Source organism: Hypanus sabinus, assembly GCF_030144855.1.
Source record: "Hypanus sabinus isolate sHypSab1 chromosome Y unlocalized genomic scaffold, sHypSab1.hap1 SUPER_Y_unloc_5, whole genome shotgun sequence".
In the NCBI taxonomy this organism is placed as follows: Eukaryota; Metazoa; Chordata; class Chondrichthyes; order Myliobatiformes; family Dasyatidae; genus Hypanus; species Hypanus sabinus.
Genome location: NW_026779035.1, coordinates 789,796 through 805,297, shown reverse-complemented (window position 1 = coordinate 805,297; position 15,502 = coordinate 789,796). Strand labels below are relative to the sequence as shown.

Sequence of the window (15,502 nt, the reverse complement as noted above, 5' to 3'; positions counted from 1 at the left end):
AGCCCATTTCTGGTGCATTCTAATTTTAATTCCAGTTTCAATAAGGCATCTCTGCCTAACAAATTAATCAGAGTTCCTTTAAATACTAGCACCGGCAAAACAATTCCTTTATTTCCCATTCTCAACTGCACTGGAGCCGTGCACTGTGTCAACTGTGTTTTCCCCGAGAACCCTACCGTCTTAATAAACTTTCCTGACATGGGAAGGTGAAGGGCATACTGTGGCTGTACGCAAGTGTACGTGGCTCCAGTATCTATCATCATTGGTGTCAGTTGCCTTTCTAACATAACCTGAACACTGGAGGAGAGCCAGGGCAGGTGGGAAGAAGGAGGAAGAATTATGCCATTGTTAGTTAGATCAGGACAAGTGCAGTATTTTCCTTGGGGATCCCAGGACCTAGAAGGGCTGAAAAACACTCTGCCCAATCTACATGAAGGAGCAGGGAAATGGATTAGAGCCTTTGAAGAAGAAACGGCGGGACGATTATTGGCTGTGGGAGATTTGAAGGCACTATTGATAAGGTTGATAGGAACCTCCAAATTTAACGAACTAATGGAAATGGCTGGCATAGTAAACTCAAACAACCCGAGAACTGATGGAGACGGATTTGACAGAGTGAGGCAGAGGGTATGGCAGGCCTTCAGGAGGCTTTATCCACCCAAAGTGGACCCCAAAGCCTTAAAAGGGGGTCCACTGGGAGACACTGAAAACCCAGCAGCCTATGTAGAAAATCAGTTGGAAAGGTGGAGACTGGAGACTGGAGACTGAGCAAGAGGTGGAGAATAGCTTGTTTATGACCTCACTGTCCGACATAGCATTTTGGATGCAATGACTCCACAAGTAAAATCCAAACTGGAGGAACTGGTTGGGCTGACGTCAATGACCCCACAAGAATTTAGAGACCACGTAGTCCATGCAGTTGAGAAATACCAGAAAGACAAACGAAGGTTGGCTGAGCAGCAGGAAGAGGTGTAAAGAAAGTTAATACAAATGCAGCTCGAAGAACTCAAAAAGAAGGAAAAAGAGAAAAGCAAAAAGATGCTGCCAGCAACCACTGGTCCGAGCACAGCCATCAAACTGGACAAAGTACTGCTATATGGAGGAACCGATCATACTGTAAGACAAGGGCTGGAAAACCCCATGCCAATAATTGTCTTTGGGGAAGCATTCCCACAAATGCCCTATCAGGAACAGACTAAATTCAAACAGCCCAGACTGGACTGGAAGTCCCAAGGAGGGGGACAGAGAAGCTATGGGCAAAGGGGACCAGTGAGGAAACAGGGGGAAAGAGAGGTAGAGAGATTGTGCTGGGGATGTAAACAGCCAGGTCACATGAAAAGAGATTGTCTGTTTACACCATGGCCTGACATAGACCAGCAGGAACCGATAAGAAGGGAACTAAAGTTTAGCCAAGGACCAGCCCCTAGAGGCCCAAGCGGACCTGTGAACCCATATGCGAGGTATTAGGGGTGCCCAGAGAACTCGAGTGGGAAGGGACATTACCCAATGATAACAAGGGAGGCAGTCGAGGAACCCAGTGTTCAGGTTATGTTAGAAGGGCAACTGACACCAATGATGATAGATACTGGAGCCACGTACACTTGCGTACAGCCACAGTATGCCCTTCACCTTCCCATGTCAGGAAAGTTTATTAAGACGGTAGGGTTCTCGTGGAAAACACAGTTGACACAGTGCACGGCTCCAGTGCAGTTGAGAATGGGAAATAAAGGAATTGTTTTGCCGGTGCTAGTATTTAAAGGAACTCTGATTAATTTGTTAGGCAGAGATGCCTTATTGAAGCTGGAATTAAAATTAGAATGTACTAGGAACGGGTTGAGTGTGGAAAGTACAGATGCTCAGCTGGTAGTGCAGGAGGCTAAGAAAGCCAATGTCTTTTGGATAGGAGACATCGCAGATTGGATTCAGGAAACCTGGGAAAAATGGAAAAAGGGCGTGCAGGCTATATTACCCAGGGCTGTAATGCCCAAGTCTGAGCTACATTGTACAGTAATTTTTGACGAGACTCAGAACAGGGAGTTAGAGGAGAAATGGCACCTGGAGGTATGTACCCAAAAGAACCTGGAAGGGGAGGCTGTGATAATTGGAAAGCAAGGGGCAGCTTTACAAGTTAAGTGGAACACCTTTTTAGAAAAATGGTACAGGACACCGGAGGCTGCACCCCACGTAACGTTGTTGGTAAACAAGGGCTATCAGTCTAAAGACTTAGGACCCTTAGTTAAGAGTGCTGAAACCATAACAGTGTGGAGGAAAATCACACTGGAGGTGTGGATATCAGAAGACAACAATTGCATTAAAATAATGGTAAGTGTAGATACGTTAGGGACAGTGAGAGAGGTCGAAATAACTCCCCAACCACACAAGCCTTGCTGGGAAAGGAAAGAGTCCAGCAGAAAGATAAAAGGTTAGATGAGTTGCCGTCTATTCCGTGGTCACAGCATGACACGGACGTAGGGAAAATAAAAACAGCTAGTCTGGTGGAAATAAGGCTGAAAAGGGGAGCAATTCCACCCAGGAGACCACAATACCCTCTAAGACCAGAAGCAGAAGAGGGAATAGCATCAACAGTGCAGGGGTTGCTTGAAGCAGGAGAGCTTAAAAGAACAAACAGTCCATGTAATACCCCGTTGCTGCCGGTCTTAAAAGCAGATAAATCTAAGTGGAGATTGGTGCATGATTTGCGGGCGGTAAATGATGTGGTAGAGGACTGGCCAGCGGTAGTCCCCAACCCACACACGCTTTTGTCTAATGTTCCACCAGAAGCAAGTTACTTTTCAGTGATTGATTTGTGTTCGGCTTTCTTCACTATTCCTCTAGCCCACCAGTGTCAGTATTTGTTTGCATTTACTTACAGAGGTGCTCAGTATACCTATACCAGAATGCCGCAAGGATTTAAACATTCACCACATGTTAAAGACAGACCTAAAGGGCATACCATTGGAAAGTACAGTGTTTCAGTATGTGGATGACCTGTTGATTTGCTCCCACAGCGAGGAACAGTGTGAGCAGGACACTATAACTCTGTTAGAGAAGCTGACGCACGGAGGACATAAAGTATCCAAAAAGAAACTGCAATTTTGCACGCAGCAAGTGGAATACTTAGGCAGGGTAATATCCAAGGGAGTGAAGGCGATAGCACCAGATCAGATTGAGGCAATAACTAAGGTCCCAAAACCCCAGACAGTAAGGCAGATGATGACGTTTTTGGGAATGGCAGGGTACAGCTCAGATTGGATAGGAGAACATGCTGAGATTGTGGCACCTTTGAGAAAGATAATGAAAGAAGCAGGACATACAAATTTGAAGAACGGCTTACGGTGGAATGAAGAGGCGGAGATAGCTTTCAATACTATTAAGCAGGAATTGCAGTCAGCACCAGCATTAGCTTTGCCTGACTACGAGAAGGTTTTTCATTTGTGTGTATCCAACCGACAGGAGGGTTATGTCACAGCGGTTCTAACACAAGAGACAGGCACAGGAAAAGCAAAGCAGCCGATAGCAAACTACAGTACGAGACTAGATGAGGTGGATCAGGGGTATCCACCCTGTTATCAGGTATTGGTGGTGCTGTACTATGCATATGAAAAGGCATCATCCATAACCCTAGGCTATCCTGTGACTCTGTACACACACCACAAAGCAGCAGAATTGCTGGAAAGTGGGAAATTTGTGCAGACACCAGCCAGGATAGCAGCGTATCAGATGCTATTGACATTTCCAGACATAACCGTACAGAGATGAACTACCAGTAATATAGCCGATTTTGTCCCTTTGGGCTATGAAGGAGAGCCCCATGATTGTAGGGAAATCGATGGCATTTGCCAAATTGAGAGCAGATTTACAGTCAGAACCACTAGAGGATGCAGATAAAAAGCATCTGTTTTTCTGTTCGTAGATGGCTCCTGTTATAGGGACTATGATGGAAATCATGCAGGGTTCTCAGTCGTGCAACAGGATCAGTTGAGCTATAAGATTATTAGGATGGAATCCTGTCCCCAACCGTGTTCCGCCCAACTAGCGGAAATCAAAACCCTAACAGCTGCGTGTGAAATGATGGAAGGTGAGACAGTAGACATCTATACTGATTCGGCATATGCTCATGGGGTATGCCATTTGTTTAGGGCAGTGTGGAAACAGAAAGGTTTTCTAAAAAAAGCAGTGGAGGTCCCATACAACATTGTCAGCAAATTCTAGACTTAATAAGAGCGATGGTGAAACCTAAAGCATTGGCTATAGTAAAATGCCAGGCACATAAAAAGGGAAATGATGTAATAACAAAGGGAAATCAAGCTGCGGACGAGGCAGCCAGAAAAGCGTCTGGGTGTACGTCAGCTGTCATTGCCCCCCCAGGTAAGCCTAACTCCAGAACCTGAGGTAGAGGACCTAATTGAAATACAAGGTAAGGCAACTTTGGTAGAACAGACAATGTGGAGAGGAAGGGGGGCCAAGCAGAACCCGGAAGGCTTGTGGAGCATGGAAGACGGTTTGCTGATAGCACCCACCCCTCTACTGACGATTCTGATTTCAGAAGTGCATGGGATTGACCATTGTACAAGGGGGGGAGTGATAAAGAAAATAAAGAAGGATGTTTTTGGTCACCTTATTTACAGGCTTCAGTGGACTTTGTCTTGTCACAGTGCCAGGTATGCGCACAGAATAATGTTCAAAAGGGAATTACAACCCCAACAGGTCACATTCCTGTACCTGAAGGACCATTTAAATATCTAGTGATCGATTACATAGACATGATAAAGACAGTGAGAGGGAAAAGATACATGCTGGTAGTAATTGAGTGATTTAGCAGATGGATGGAGGAGATACCTTCAAGAGATCAAGGGGCAAAGACAGTGGTAAAATTTCTGACAAGTGAAGTGATCCCAAGGTTTGGAATACCTACAGAAGTTAGCTCAGACAATGGTTCAGCTTTTATCCAGAAAGTGGTCAAACTGGTACTACAGGCGCTGAGGATAAAGCAAAGATTTGGATGTGTATACCACCCTCAGTCGCAGGGCATGGTAGAGAGAATTAATGGAACCCTGAAAGCCAAACTAAACAAAATTTGTGCAGACACTAAACTTAATTGGGTTGATGCTTTACCGTTAGCATTGATGAGTTACCTCATGCAAACTAATCGAATGACATGCCTGACACCACATGAGATGCTAACTGGGAGGCCTATGCCAGTGCCCCAGTGGAGAGGGCCGTATAAGGGACCTAGTTTGGAACAATTGGAAATAGAATTGAATGCAGCAGCTAACATGCAGCAGCTAACTATGATACATAGGTCTATTTATGCCCAGGAAAAACAGAAAGAGCCGGAGACCATACAAGGGGAAGGACCGATCAAACCAGGATACAGGTTTACCTGCAAACTTTTCGGAGAAAGTGGAACGAGCCAAGAAGGGAAGGACCCTTTACGGTGACCAAGGCATCACCCACCGCAGTTCAGGTAGAAGGACGCTCCACCTGGTACCATCTGAACCATTGCACGAGGGCAGTCCCGCAAGGGCAATCAGGTGAAGTTTCCGAGGTAAGTGATGCGGAAGAGCAGTTAGCAAGAGACAGACGGGGGAATGAAGCTGACACTGCACCACAGGAGTTTGATCAATTAGTAAGGGAAACTTTTGATCCTGAGGACGGGCCTGAAGACCCCCAGGATATGGTGGTGGATAGAAGGGCTTCTTCAGATAATGGGGATGAGCTGGGAACGACGAGTCGTGCCCCTGGGGACAAAGCACCCACATACTCCAGTGCAGACTTGGAAACCACTAGTGTGGCAGATATGGAATGGGACTGGTAACCTACAGAAAAGAAGTAAGAGGAGCACAACACTTACCTCCTCACCATGGTTACAGACACGTACTAATCAGTGGTATCAATGGGCAACTTACACGGCAGGAATGATGAAGAGACAGAATTGTTACCTGTGCTCAAGGGAAAGCCCCACTCAGCATGTAGTTCCCATGCTTATAACTCCTCCACTTGCACGCGGTGGCAAAGAGTGCTCAGGGGAGCGATGTGAACGACAGTGTCCGGGTCCGATTAAGGCTTGCTTCCTGAAGCTTTTTGTTATAACAGATCCCTGCTATCAAAGCTGTATGAGGAACACACCAATGTGCCCATATTAGTGTATGTTATATCAGGCTTCCTCACAGTTTGTGTGATGTTTGGAGAGAAGTGTTGTACTTTTATACCAAATAACACTAGTCCAGTAGGATCATTTAGTAAGGCAATGTATAAGTTGAAAAGTCTAAGAAAGGAAGTTAAACAGAATGCAGGGTTCGGACATCAGTTATTTGACTGGTTAGAAAGTAGACTTGGAGGATGGGGATCATGGCTGACTAAAATAGCAATAACTGTCAGTATTGTATTGTTGAGCTGTGCGCTTGTGCTGTGCTGTTTTCTTCCTTGTCTCAAGTCTCTTGTAGTGCATGCTGCAACCAATTTCCGAAGCTCGTGGCAATTACTGAAGCAAGCTTAGTGGAGAAAGAAACACCAAAAATATATCGTTACAGCCTACAACACCTGCAGGATGAACAAGAGCAAAACGACAGTGTGGGAGTAGATTGTAAGGGCTTATGAGTCTTTTTCCCTGTCTCAGATACAAAGGGACAGGTTTTTAGCTCGGTGGCCCAGGGTAACAGGGAGAGAATACTTTTAGGTCTTGGCGCAGAAAATTATAGTTTAACCCGAGATTTGGGAATAAGTGCTGGACTTTATTGGGGCTTTTGTGCGCAGACTCTTAGTCTTCTTTCTCTGTGTAAAACCCTCTGGGTCTCAAAGGGGGGATATATTGGAGTATAAAAGTTGCACTGTTTGCTGTGTAACCAAAACTATGTAGTCAGCTTTGAGTTTGCTATTTGCTATGCATGTATCCAATTTAGTAGGTGAATGAAATCTTAAGAATGTAGAAGACAATGGTGTGTTAATGAGCGGTAGCTAAGTCAAAAGGTAGAAACAATAGCGGTAGATGTACTTGTGATATGCAACTGTAGACCAATTGGATATGCTGATGCAACTAAACCAGGAGATTGCTATAAAACATGCTATGTACAAGGATCGGTGGGCAATCAGCTACTAGCTCAATGCCTGTCTCAGCTTTGATTTGCAAATTAAAGTTTAATACTTCTTGAAGAATCTTCTGTGTATCCTGGTCGTTTGTGGGGCATGAGAAACCACAACAAAAACACACAGCATAACTGTGCTCTTTAGCAGACAATAGGAAATTCTAGCAGTCGAGCGGCTTCTGCTGCTCCTGCAACCTCATCCCGATGAACAAGATTGAAAGGTGCCTTGCAAGTAAGTAGGAAAACGGAGAAGTGAATGAGAACTGTGAAGAAGACCCCCTGTTGCCCCCAGGATGACCTGTCGATACGGTGATCCAGGAAACCTGGATGAGCAATATGCAGTAACAATTTTATCAGTGATCTCTACGGCTGGTCTCAGGGAGAATGGCCATATGGGGGAACTTTTAAAATACTATTAATACAATTTCTGACTCACTCTATCCTCCTCTACCCACCTTTCCCCTCATCTATCACCTCACAGTATCTCACTTTATCCTCCTTCTCTTCCCCCTCATCATGTCTCAGAGAGCATGTTTTCCCCAGGGTTGAAATGTCTAACACTAAAGGGCATGCACTGAAGGTGGGGGGGGGGGGGTGGGGAAGTAGGTTCAACAGGGATGTGAGCTATAGTTTTTTTTACTCAGTGTTGGGATTTCTGTAATTTGCTGTCTGGTGTGGTGATAGAGGCAAAGCAATTAGAGGCTTTTAACAGTTGTTTGGACAGGCACATGGTTTAGCACAACTCTGTGGGCCAAATGTCCTGTTCCTGTGCTCTGTTGTATGTTCAAATAATCCAAGGAACAATAATTAAAAGCTTTATTGCAACAAATTGAGAATTAATTTACCATACAGTATCTGAAACATAAACTTGGTAATCATAAGGACAACATGTTGTAATACAAATGCCTTTAACCGTCTGAGCCAATCCATTAATAATGGCTGCTCAAAGCTGTCCTTTGAAATAGACTCGCAAGCAAATTAAAGCTTCTAGAAAGACCGGGCCTCTTCCTCATGCTTCACCGGGAATGGCCGTGCAGAGTTTCTACAGCGCCCGAAACCACGACCTGACTGCAAAGTGAGAAGGCACGGTTGTTAAAACAGGCAGAAATTTAAAGCTCACAATTACTTATCAACGTGTTAGCATGATCAATGGGTTCCTATCTACAATCGGGTAGTTTTTTGGAAACCAGGTTTTTAACCGAGGTCCGGTGGATAAGACTGACTTAGGGAAGTTGCTGTGTCACTGAGTTTGTTTCCTTCTTTCTGGGAAGTCAGTGTGGTTTACGAGAATCGTCCCTGTAATGGAGTTTAGCAGAATGTGGGCTGGGCTGGGCTGAGCTGGGATCGGATCTCACTGAATATTGAAAGGTCTGGATGAGCCGGTAAATCTGAATTGATTGCCATCGGGGATATTTAAAGCGATACGTTCAGGTTACGGGCTGGGGATTGCGGCCTCGACTGGACTACCTTGTCTAATTCTGGGCAGACGGGTCGGAGATCAGCAGAAAGATAGGGGCCAGGCCCCGGTCCCAGGCCGCCTCCATCTTTCTGCACTACAAACACCACCAGTCCCAGTCCCCGCCCCTCGCGGGCCAGCCGACCAATCAGCGCCATGCCCGCCTTCCTGCCCGCCCGGCAGGCGAGAGCCGATTGGCGGTGCGTGGTGTGACGCGCGCGGCTTTCTAGAACCTTCGGGTGAGCCATTAAAAGGGGCCCGCGGGAGCGGCGCGGTCTCATTGCGGCGTTAGATATTGCAGACGACTGTCTTCTTCAGCTCCACAGTACCAGGTACCGTCACTCTGCGCCGGCCGAACGCAGCTCCTCTATGTCTCTCTCTCTCTCTCTCCCCCTCGGTCGCCATTGACAATTGCTAAGCTCCCTGTTGAGGTTAGCTGCTCTTTCCCGGTCTCCCGCCCCGAGGTAGAGTGTCGCTTTGCTCCGCCCTCCCTTCTCGAGAAGTCTCCGAGTATCGGCCGCTCCCTAGGCCGGGAGAGGACGAGCCAGCGCCCGCTGGGACCCTGTCGAGTCATGTGCTCGGGATCACCCCCTCCCCCACGCGCGGATGACGTCAGCCCCGCGGGAATTCCCGATACTGGGGGTGTCGGAGACCCTTCCCATGGATAACACGGAAGGGGGTGGTGGGATTGAGCTGCTGGGGTGGGGGTGGGGTGGTTTTTTTCCGTCATAGACGTCTGACCCCCATTAAGTTCCTCCATTGTCTGTTGCCGAGACAGACAGTGAGACTACTTGGCCCATCGAGTCTGCTCCGCTACCTTTGCAGCACTAGCGTCCATTTTGATTTCCATTGTGTAAGAAGGGCGCGATTGGGACAGTGGGACGGTGTCGTATGCAGTTTGTGTAGTTCGATGTCGGCGACGCTACTGTTGAAACAACCTGTCTGAACTCGGGAAAGGGATGTAGGAGAGGGTGTTTGGTAGCAACTAAGTCTGGTGTAAGCAACCAGACTATAATGTTCGTTTTGTTTTTCCTAACTACAAAACGCTGGCTTGCGGGGGATGAGGATATGATTAGTCATGCGATTGTGTTCCTGTAGTAAAACTCGTTTTGGTGAGTCATTGTTGCATTGTGGTTGGAGTCTACTATTGGAAATATTAATTTGTCTTTCAGGCAACATGTCTAAGGGACCAGCAATTGGAATTGATCTTGGCACAACCTACTCATGTGTAGGTGTCTTCCAACATGGCAAAGTTGAAATTATTGCCAATGACCAAGGCAACCGCACCACTCCAAGTTATGTTGCCTTTACTGATACAGAGAGACTGATCGGTGATGCAGCCAAGAATCAGGTGGCTATGAACCCAACCAACACTGTCTTTGGTGAGTTGCACAGAGAATTAAATTTAATAGATGGTTGGCTGTGCACGTTCATGAGATTTACTGACTATATTCATGTTGCAGATGCCAAGCGTCTGATTGGCCGTAGGTTTGATGATGCAGTGGTTCAGTCTGACATGAAGCACTGGCCTTTCCAAGTCATCAATGATGGTGGTCGCCCCAAGGTGGAAGTTGAATATAAGGCCGAGAAGAAGACTTTTTACCCTGAGGAAGTATCATCCATGGTGTTGACCAAAATGAAGGAGATTGCAGAGGCCTATCTAGGAAAGGTATAGTACAGTCTTGTTAATTCAAGTAGATAGAATTGGAAATGTGTTTCTTTTCTAACATAGATTTTTTTCTTACCATTTAGACTATTTCTAATGCAGTGATTACGGTACCAGCTTATTTCAATGATTCTCAGCGACAAGCTACAAAAGATGCTGGTACAATTTCAGGTCTCAATGTGCTGCGTATCATCAATGAACCAACTGCAGCTGCTATTGCTTATGGCTTGGATAAGAAGGTATGTAGTATCAATATTACTGCATTGATCACTACTAAATTCATCATTTGGAAGATGACTCTTGGTTGCAATGAGTGGGATTAAGGATTGGTGGGTAATGTCACACTAATTTTACATCTTGGGCACTCCTGGAGCTGCTTTCCCATATTTTTGTTGATCTGATTCTATAATGTATTGTTTCCTTGGTCCAATCTTCCCTCATTCTTTTATATGCTTATGCAAACATCGTTAATTGTTTTTGATCTGCAGGTTGGTGCTGAAAGGAATGTCCTGATTTTTGATCTGGGTGGTGGTACTTTCGATGTCTCCATCTTGACCATTGAAGATGGAATCTTTGAAGTCAAATCTACGGCTGGTGACACCCACCTTGGTGGCGAAGACTTTGACAATCGCATGGTCAACCATTTTATTGCTGAATTCAAACGTAAAAACAAGAAAGACATTACCGACAACAAGAGAGCTGTTCGCCGTCTCCGCACTGCCTGTGAACGTGCAAAGCGTACACTGTCATCCAGTACACAGGCTAGCATTGAAATTGACTCTCTGTATGAGGGTGTTGATTTTTATACCTCAATCACTAGAGCACGATTTGAAGAGCTCAATGCTGACCTCTTCCGCGGCACTCTTGACCCTGTAGAGAAATCCTTGCGAGATGCCAAGCTTGACAAGGCTCAAATCCATGATATTGTGCTGGTTGGTGGATCCACCCGCATTCCCAAAATCCAGAAGTTGTTGCAAGATTTCTTCAATGGCAAGGAATTGAACAAGAGCATCAATCCTGATGAGGCTGTTGCATATGGTGCAGGTAATCACCAAATTGACATTGTTCTGTAGTACAATCTTAATAACTTGTTTAACTTGTAACTAAACTCTTTTAATGTTCTCTTAGCTGTCCAGGCGGCTATCTTGGCTGGTGACAAGTCTGAGGCTGTGCAAGATCTGCTGCTGTTGGATGTTACTCCTCTGTCCCTGGGCATCGAGACAGCTGGCGGTGTCATGACAACATTAATTAAGCGTAACACCACCATTCCAACAAAACAAACACAAACCTTTACTACCTATTCTGATAACCAGCCTGGTGTACTGATCCAGGTAAATGCCAATGTTGTATCTCTAAATTAGCTGCTTGTTTCTCTGATGCCGTTTGTGTTAAATTTATTGTCTAGCATTTCCTGTATTTCTTTATTCGCTGGCTTGCCTAATTAGTTTGTTTTCCTGACGACGCCAAATATTGTTTTGAATTTAGGTGTTCGAGGGTGAGAGAGCAATGACGAAAGATAACAACTTGCTGGGCAAGTTTGAGCTGACTGGAATTCCACCTGCTCCAAGGGGTGTGCCTCAAATTGAGGTGACTTTCGATATTGATGCCAATGGTATCTTGAATGTGTCTGCAGTGGACAAGAGCACCGGAAAAGAAAACAAGATCACCATCACAAATGACAAAGGTAAGAAGCTTTAGAAATCAGATGAATATGGTTTCTGCTATGATGATGAATTCCAAAGTCATTCGTAGTTTCCACCAGAAATAGAGATGTTGGCAAAGAACCTTCCTTGGATGTCTGAGCGGTTGACATAAACAAGTTGTTAGTTGGTTAACCAGGGAGCAATACTACAGTTTTTTAAAATTTTGTTTGTAGGTCGCTTGAGCAAAGAAGAGATAGAGCGTATGGTTCAAGAAGCTGAGAAGTACAAATCTGAAGATGATCAACAGCGTGAAAAAATAGCAGCAAAGAATGCACTTGAATCTTATGCTTTCAACATGAAGTCCACAATTGAGGATGAGAAGCTGAAGGGTAAAGTTGGAGATGATGATAAGCAGAAGGTTCTGGACAAATGTAATGAAGTTATCAGCTGGCTAGATAAGAACCAGGTAAACTACATGTCAAGATTACAAGTTTAAAAAATAATTGATAAAATAAAATTTTAGTTAAATCGCTGTGATGAAGTAAAAACCATTACCATTCGTAGTTTCCACTTGAGCCCTGTGGGGTTATGATGGCAATCTTCCTTGGATGTCTGAGCATTTTATCTATGTTAGCATGCATTCAGTTCAGCTTGGTGCAATACAGCTAATGTGCTTTTTAAAATTCCTTCCAGACTGCTGAAAAGGATGAATATGAACATCAGCAGAAGGAACTGGAGAAAATCTGCAATCCAATCATCACTAAGTTGTACCAGGGAGCTGGTGGGCCACCAGGGGGTTTCCCTGGTGCTGGTGGTCCTCCTCCTGGTGCAGGTGCGTCATCTGGCCCAACAATTGAAGAGGTTGATTAGAGTGCATAGCATGTCTACAGGTCTTTGAGTGCACTTCAAACATAAGAACAAAAAGATTGGCTTTCCAACTTGGTGCCTTGTGTAAAAAAAATTCAGATCCCAATTTTAATTTGAATTTACATGTGCTCCTCTCCCCCCCCCCCCCCCCCCCCCCGCTCACAGTGGAGCCCAAAACAGGGAAATGGAACACTTCATAAAAAATCAGATTGAAATTTCAACAGCTGAAACAGCTGATTATCCTCTTTGTTCAGTACTTGGTTGAACTAACCTTTCCAGCTGTTAAAGCCAGTAGTCTTTTCAGATAAGTTTGTTAGCTTTGCAGGATGATGTGATCAAGATCTTTTGGTCTTGCAGAGAGAGGGGGTATTGTGCTTCCATTAAAAACAGATGCTCCAGTTCTCTACATGATGTAATCTATACTGCATCTCCTGGTTAAGTAGCCATAGTAACTGAAAAGGAGATGAATACTTTGTCAGCCTCAATTGTTGACTGGGGCTGGAATTTCCCTTTTGAATTGACATACACAATGTTGTAGTTTGGCTCTAAAACCCTATTGTATTTTAATTTTAAAAAGGGAAACAAGTCAAATGTGAAAATAGTTGTGGGGCTGAATACTTTTTCAAGGTACTGTTTTGAACAATGCACTTGTACAGTGATCTGAATAAAAGCTGTGATTGGAACATTATAACTTGTGATTTTTTTATTTCCAGCAGCCGGCATTATAGCTTCATTGATGACCCGGGTGCTTGTATGAAGTGTACCAGTGTTTGTATCAATTGTCAAGGGAAGAGAATAGAATGAGTAGCATATTAAAGGAAAACCATGCAGACTACTATTTTGAGTGGTGAAGTTCACCTTGCAGAACCATTGAGAACCATTTATGCAATATAGTAGTTATTAGAATAAAGATGTTAAGAGTGAATTTGCAATTGGGATGTTCACTTGCTCAAAGAAGAGCTGAGGGACTTGGTCCAAGTGGCCTGTAATGTGCATAGGGGAGATTTTGACTTCATTAATGGAAGTGTCAAGAGACAGTAGGGATTCAACTGGATAGCCTCCAACCTGATGGCATGAACATTGACTTCTCTAACTTCTGTTAATGCCTCTCCTCCCCTTCTTACCTCATCCCTGATATAGTATTTTTTCTCTCTGCCTGTTTTCCATCTCCCTCTGGTGTACCCCTTCCCGTTTCTTTCTCCCTTAGGCCTCCTGTCCCTTGTTACTTTCCCTTCTCCAGTTCTGTATCTGTGTTGTCTTATCACCTTTCTGGCTCTGGGCTTCACCCCACACCCTCCGGTCTTTATCATTTTGGATTTTCCCCCTCCTCTGAAATCTCTTACTATCTCAGTGCTGACGAAGGGTCTCAGCCTGAAATGTTGTTACATGCCCGGTAACTGGGTGTCTGACCAGCAGAGAAAGAAGAATCCCATTGGAGTCTGGTGGTACCAAATCAGTAAACTACACAATATACATATAAAACAAGTTAGCAGTAATAAACCTAAAAGTGTGAGTGTCAATGTCTAGGGCTAAATGAAATGTCATAGTATAGAGTTTTCATAAATGCTGAGGTGATTATGGTTGTATTGAAATCATTGGAGAGAGAGTGCAAGCGCGATGTAACAGCAACTTGTGCGGCAGGCAAACTTTTTATGGCTTAATCTGTCGTGTCGTCATGGCTATTCAGTTATGACCCCTCTGATCTTAAGCCAGACTATTCTGTGGTGGACTCGTCACTCTGGCATGAGTGCACACACACAAGTCCCATTCTATCCCATCAACTTTGAATGACCTTGTCCATCAAATCAGGCCACTCCTGCTGTCTCCAGAGGAATGCTAACGAGCAAGGTAAAGTCCTTGTAGAGGAAGGTAAATAATCCAGGAAGTCATAATACAGTAAATCAACAGTCTCTCCCCCTCTTATCTGTAGCAAATGCTCTTGCCTGGGCTTTATCTCTTTCAATAACAGCAGCAATAGTTAATAGTTCTCAGGAGGTTGGGAATAGTTAACTCAGCACCCCACTGTCCATCACTTGTAACTCCCCCGTCCTTTTGGAAATTCAGGAGGGTGAAAATTAAAGCATATTACTGAATTAGAGTTAACAAAATACAAAAGTAGTCTTTAACTACAAGAATAATACAGATACACTTGCAAATTAACATCTAGATAAACAATCAGCAATTGCATTGTCTTTACATGTTGTATTTTAATAACAAATTCCTGTAACAACAGACTCCATCTTAACCTATTTTTAGTTTTCATGTTAGCCAAGAATACCAAAGGGTTGTGAAAAGTATAAACAATTAGATGTAGACCTCAAAATGCTGAATTGCCAAGATAAGTGCCAACAATTCTTTCTCCACAGTGGAGTAATTTCTCTGATGCACATTGAACTTTCGAGAGAAATACGCCACTGGGTGTTCCACTCCATCCCCTGCTTTCTGCAATAGGACTGCCCCTGCAGCCTCATCACTTGCATCAGTCACCAGGGAGAAAGGTTTCCAGAGATCAGGTGCTTTTAACACAGGGTGGTGGCACAATATGGTTTTCAACTTCTCAAAAGCTTCCTGACAAGGACTGCTCCTTCTGTAGGAGCTTTGTAGGCGGGAAGGCAATGTCCGCAAAGTTCTCACAATTTTTTTGATAGTACACCACCATGCCCAAAAACCTCCTCAATGCCCTCTTATTTGTTGGGACAGGAACCTCGGAAATAGCCTGCACAGGAGCCAATTGCCCCGTCCTACCACATACCCCAGGTATGTGATCGTGGCGTGGCCAAACTCA

The 15,502-nt window shown here is 44.6% G+C and overlaps 1 protein-coding gene and 1 non-coding gene across 3 annotated transcripts; both read left to right on the top strand.

Moving 5' to 3' along the window:
• The first annotated feature begins 8,743 nt into the window (after positions 1 to 8,743).
• LOC132386027 (heat shock cognate 71 kDa protein) lies at positions 8,744 to 13,413 on the top strand. 2 transcript variants are annotated; one of them, XM_059958310.1, is made up of 9 exons: positions 8,744 to 8,873; positions 9,714 to 9,923; positions 10,005 to 10,210; positions 10,294 to 10,446; positions 10,696 to 11,251; positions 11,336 to 11,538; positions 11,693 to 11,891; positions 12,084 to 12,316; positions 12,544 to 13,412. In XM_059958310.1, exons 2-9 carry the CDS (start codon positions 9,719 to 9,721, stop codon positions 12,718 to 12,720), a joined length of 1,932 nt encoding a protein of 643 aa, XP_059814293.1. In that variant the 5' UTR covers positions 8,744 to 8,873; positions 9,714 to 9,718; the 3' UTR covers positions 12,721 to 13,412. The 2 variants fall into 2 exon arrangements, with proteins under 2 accessions (XP_059814293.1, XP_059814292.1); XM_059958309.1 differs by having other exon boundaries at positions 9,714 to 10,210; positions 12,544 to 13,413.
• LOC132386031 (small nucleolar RNA SNORD14) lies at positions 11,926 to 12,013 on the top strand. The gene has a single exon (XR_009509394.1). It is a non-coding gene; the product is annotated as a small nucleolar RNA SNORD14 (small nucleolar RNA).
• Positions 13,414 to 15,502: the final 2,089 nt, after the last annotated feature.

Coding starts and splice junctions, on each gene's coding strand:
- LOC132386027 (XM_059958309.1), top strand. CDS start 9,719: ATGTCTAAGGGACCAGCAATTGGAATTGATCTTGGCACAACCTACTCA. Junction 10,211..10,293: donor CAGAGGCCTATCTAGGAAAG/GTATAGTACAGT, acceptor CTTACCATTTAG/ACTATTTCTAATGCAGTGAT. Junction 12,317..12,543: donor GCTGGCTAGATAAGAACCAG/GTAAACTACATG, acceptor AATTCCTTCCAG/ACTGCTGAAAAGGATGAATA.